This window comes from Austrofundulus limnaeus, unplaced genomic scaffold, assembly GCF_001266775.1.
Source record: "Austrofundulus limnaeus strain Quisiro unplaced genomic scaffold, Austrofundulus_limnaeus-1.0 Scaffold16, whole genome shotgun sequence".
NCBI classification, from domain to species: Eukaryota; Metazoa; Chordata; class Actinopteri; order Cyprinodontiformes; family Rivulidae; genus Austrofundulus; species Austrofundulus limnaeus.
Genome location: NW_013952418.1, coordinates 2,352,761 through 2,355,964, shown reverse-complemented (window position 1 = coordinate 2,355,964; position 3,204 = coordinate 2,352,761). Strand labels below are relative to the sequence as shown.

The following is a 3,204-nucleotide window of genomic DNA, read 5'->3' as shown; positions in this document are numbered from 1 at the left end:
ACAGTGGACTGTGCCAGAGAGGCATTGTATATGTCTGTAAAGGGGGCCGCAAGTTGGTTGGCACACGCTTTTAATTGAATTGGTGGATGTACATTGGTGGTGGACACTACAGTCATTGGCCTGAACTTTGCCTGAAACTCTCAGACTGAAGAAGTCTCTTGGAGGAGAGACGAAACGTTTCATTAGAGAAGAACCCGTCCAGAGGACCTATACAATTTTTTTTTTTTTTTTTTTTACCTGGACTACTGAGATGCATCAGGACACACGCTTTTAAGATTCTGCCTGGGATTCCGTCTGGGCCGGCTGCTTTCCAGGCTGGTACTCGCATCAGAGCGCTCCTCACCTCTTCAGTAGCCGATATGAGTGACTCGTCTGTGGTGGAGGAGGGCAGARCAGTGGTGGTCAGCTGTGCCTGAGCAGTGTCCTCAAAGCGAGCATAGAAGGTGTTCAGCTCAGCAGCGAGGGAGGAGTCTGTGCATGTGGTGCTGTTGGCTTTACTTTTATAGTCAGTGACAGTTTGGATTCCTTGCCACATACGTCTGGGGTCTGAGCTGGAGTTGAAGTAGGCTGCAGTTTGTGTGCTGTAGGTGTGTTTAGCAGCTCTAATGCCAACCTTCAGATTGTGTCTGGCAACTTTAAGTTCTTCACTGTTGCCAGATCTAAAGGCAGCATCTCGAGCCTTCAGCAGGCTACGAACTTCGCTGTTCATCCACGGCTTTTGGTTTGGGAGTGTGCGAATTTGCTTTATTTCAGTCACATCATCCACACACTTCTTGATGAACCCAGTGACAGATGATGCATGTTCATTTACATCAACAAGCAGGTCACTGGTGGCTGCTGTTTTAAACACATCCCAGTCAGTACACTCAAAGCAGTCCTGCAGAGCTGATTCAGCCCTTTCTGGCCACACACGTACAGTCCTCACACTCGCTTTAACCCGCTGTAGCAGCTGTTCATATGTGTGTTTCATGAGGAGTGAAATGTGGTCACTCTTACCAAATGGAGGCAGAGGGGTGGTGCTGTACACCTTCTGGATGTTGGTGTAGACGTGATCTAGTGTGTTTTCTCTTCGTGTTGGGTATGATACGTGCTGGTGAAGCCTGGAGCAGACTGTTCTGAGGTCAGTACTGCAACAATGAGCGCAGCCTCTGGGTGATGAGACTGTTGTTGGATAATAGCATTAGCTAGCGTAGCTAGCGCCAGCTTAGCGTCACTATGTGGAGGAGTATAGACAGCCCATATTTGGATTATGGTGAATTCCCGGGGGAGGTAGAAGGGCCGGCATCTCACCACCATGTACTCCAAGTCAGGGGAGCAGAATCGCTCGACAACAGCTGAGTTGGTGCACCACCGATCGTTTACAAACACACACAGTCCTCCACCCTTTGTTTTGAGTGATGGCGGTGCGCTGTTAGCCCCTGTAGCCTGATAGCAGAGTCCAGTATGCAGTTATGGAGCCAAGATTCTGTGAAAATGAAAACACAGCAGTTCCTTGTTTGGCGATCTGAAATGAGCCTGAGTCTTAGTTCGTCCATTTTATTATCCAGCGATCGGACATTAGCGAGCAGCAGCGTGGGGAGTGGTATCCTAGCTAGCTTCGCTAGCCGCCCTCAGACACCTGCTCGCTTACCCCGCTTCTGTTTACGTTYGCATGCCCGTCGTCCGCGTCTTCCGGTCGGATACGGCTCCGCATTAGCTTGCGTTGTTCTGAGTCGGAGAATATCCAGCGTGAAGTCGGCAACTGGTAGGCTGAAAGATACATTTATACAGCACTTACCAATATCTAGCAGTGTTTTTCTGTCATAGACTATGCTATATTTGCCCATCTTGGACAGAAGGTGACATAGATACTTTATTATGGTATAGTATTTAAATGTATGCCTGAGAAACACGTAATATTGCCTCTTTAAAAGTTAGCAAACTATAAAATAATACAGCCACCTACCTGACTAACATCCTCCTCCCGGCCAAGCTGTAGGTTCCACTGAGGATGAGGATGATRAAYCAGCAGAAAATAAATTTGTCAGTTTCGGACACTTGGCTGCATTTACTTGTAGAGTGTGCCTTTTCTTTTCTCTCAACGTTTGTGCTCCTCCCTTATGTTTGTTCTCCATTTTTGCTCTTTTTTCTTCTTCTTCCAACTRCACAACTTTATTTAATTATTTTCCTCGGCTGCTTGCACCAGCCCAGTGATGCACCAGCCCAATGGCCAGTCCACCCCTGGTGGTAAGTTTGCCTCTCGTTTAAGTTATTTATCAGCTGAGACAGTTTTGTTCCAGTTTGTTTGCATGTTTTAAAAACTCTGGTATTAAAAGCCATGAATGATGAGCATTCCTCCCTTTAAATTAACCTACTTTTTGGCGTATTGTTTGTTTTTCCATGCCATATGTTTAGCTTGGTGTTTACATCCTGTACAAATCAGCTGTAACAATCTGTTCTCTCTGAAAATCAGAGTGTTGGTGGATTTTCTGKGAAACTTCTGTACTTTTCAGAACATTTTTTTTTTTGGACTCGGAGCATTCAGATGGAAATTTTTGTTGCTCCCTCCGTACTTCTGCTTCCAACATCTAAGTGTTAATAAGTTGCTTCTGGTATCGGTTCAGCTGAACTCTCTGAGCCAAATGCAACAAGCACAAGAACCAGTTCAGTTAGTTCAACAAGAAGAGGGGCTATATTTGTCCTCTTTGATTTCCTCGCCTGATATTTTGGGGTTTTAACGAGAGTAACCAAGTCGCTACAAGGAATGGTACTTCTTGTACACACTGGTTAAAAGATGAGCCTAAGAACAGCAGCCAGAATTTATTTTAAAAGCAAAACAAAGCATTTCTTTGTCTCTACTGGTTCTTTCACATCTCAGATTTCCTTTTTGTCTTGGAAAAGATGATGCAGATTTCGGCCAAATCCAAGTTTTGGCTAAAAGACTGCTTTTGTAACAAGGTTCCCCTTTCCTCTCTCATTTCTTTCTCTTTCCTTTTTTTCCTGGTTTTTGTTGATGTTTGTTCTAGAGCTGTTCTTATCTCAGGTTCTGTTTGTCAGTGTGGATAAAAAAGGGTTTTGATTTGAAATTAGTTTCAGAATTCAACATATTATTGATTGTTGAAAGTTAATATTTAAAATTTGAGAAGGAGTTGAATTTTTTTAGTATGTTTTGTTATTTGAAGATTATTGTTTTGATGTTTGTTCTAGAGCTGTTCTTATCTCAGG

The 3,204-nt window shown here is 44.1% G+C and overlaps 1 protein-coding gene across 1 annotated transcript; it reads right to left on the bottom strand.

Annotated features, from left to right (window-relative positions):
* Positions 1–378: 378 nt before the first annotated feature.
* LOC106513962 (uncharacterized) lies at positions 379–2,394 on the bottom strand (the record flags this gene model as incomplete). The annotated part of the gene is given in 1 exon segment (XM_014003026.1): positions 379–2,394. A coding segment is annotated over 1 exon segment (592 nt), but the record flags the coding sequence as incomplete, so codon positions are not given.
* Positions 2,395–3,204: the final 810 nt, after the last annotated feature.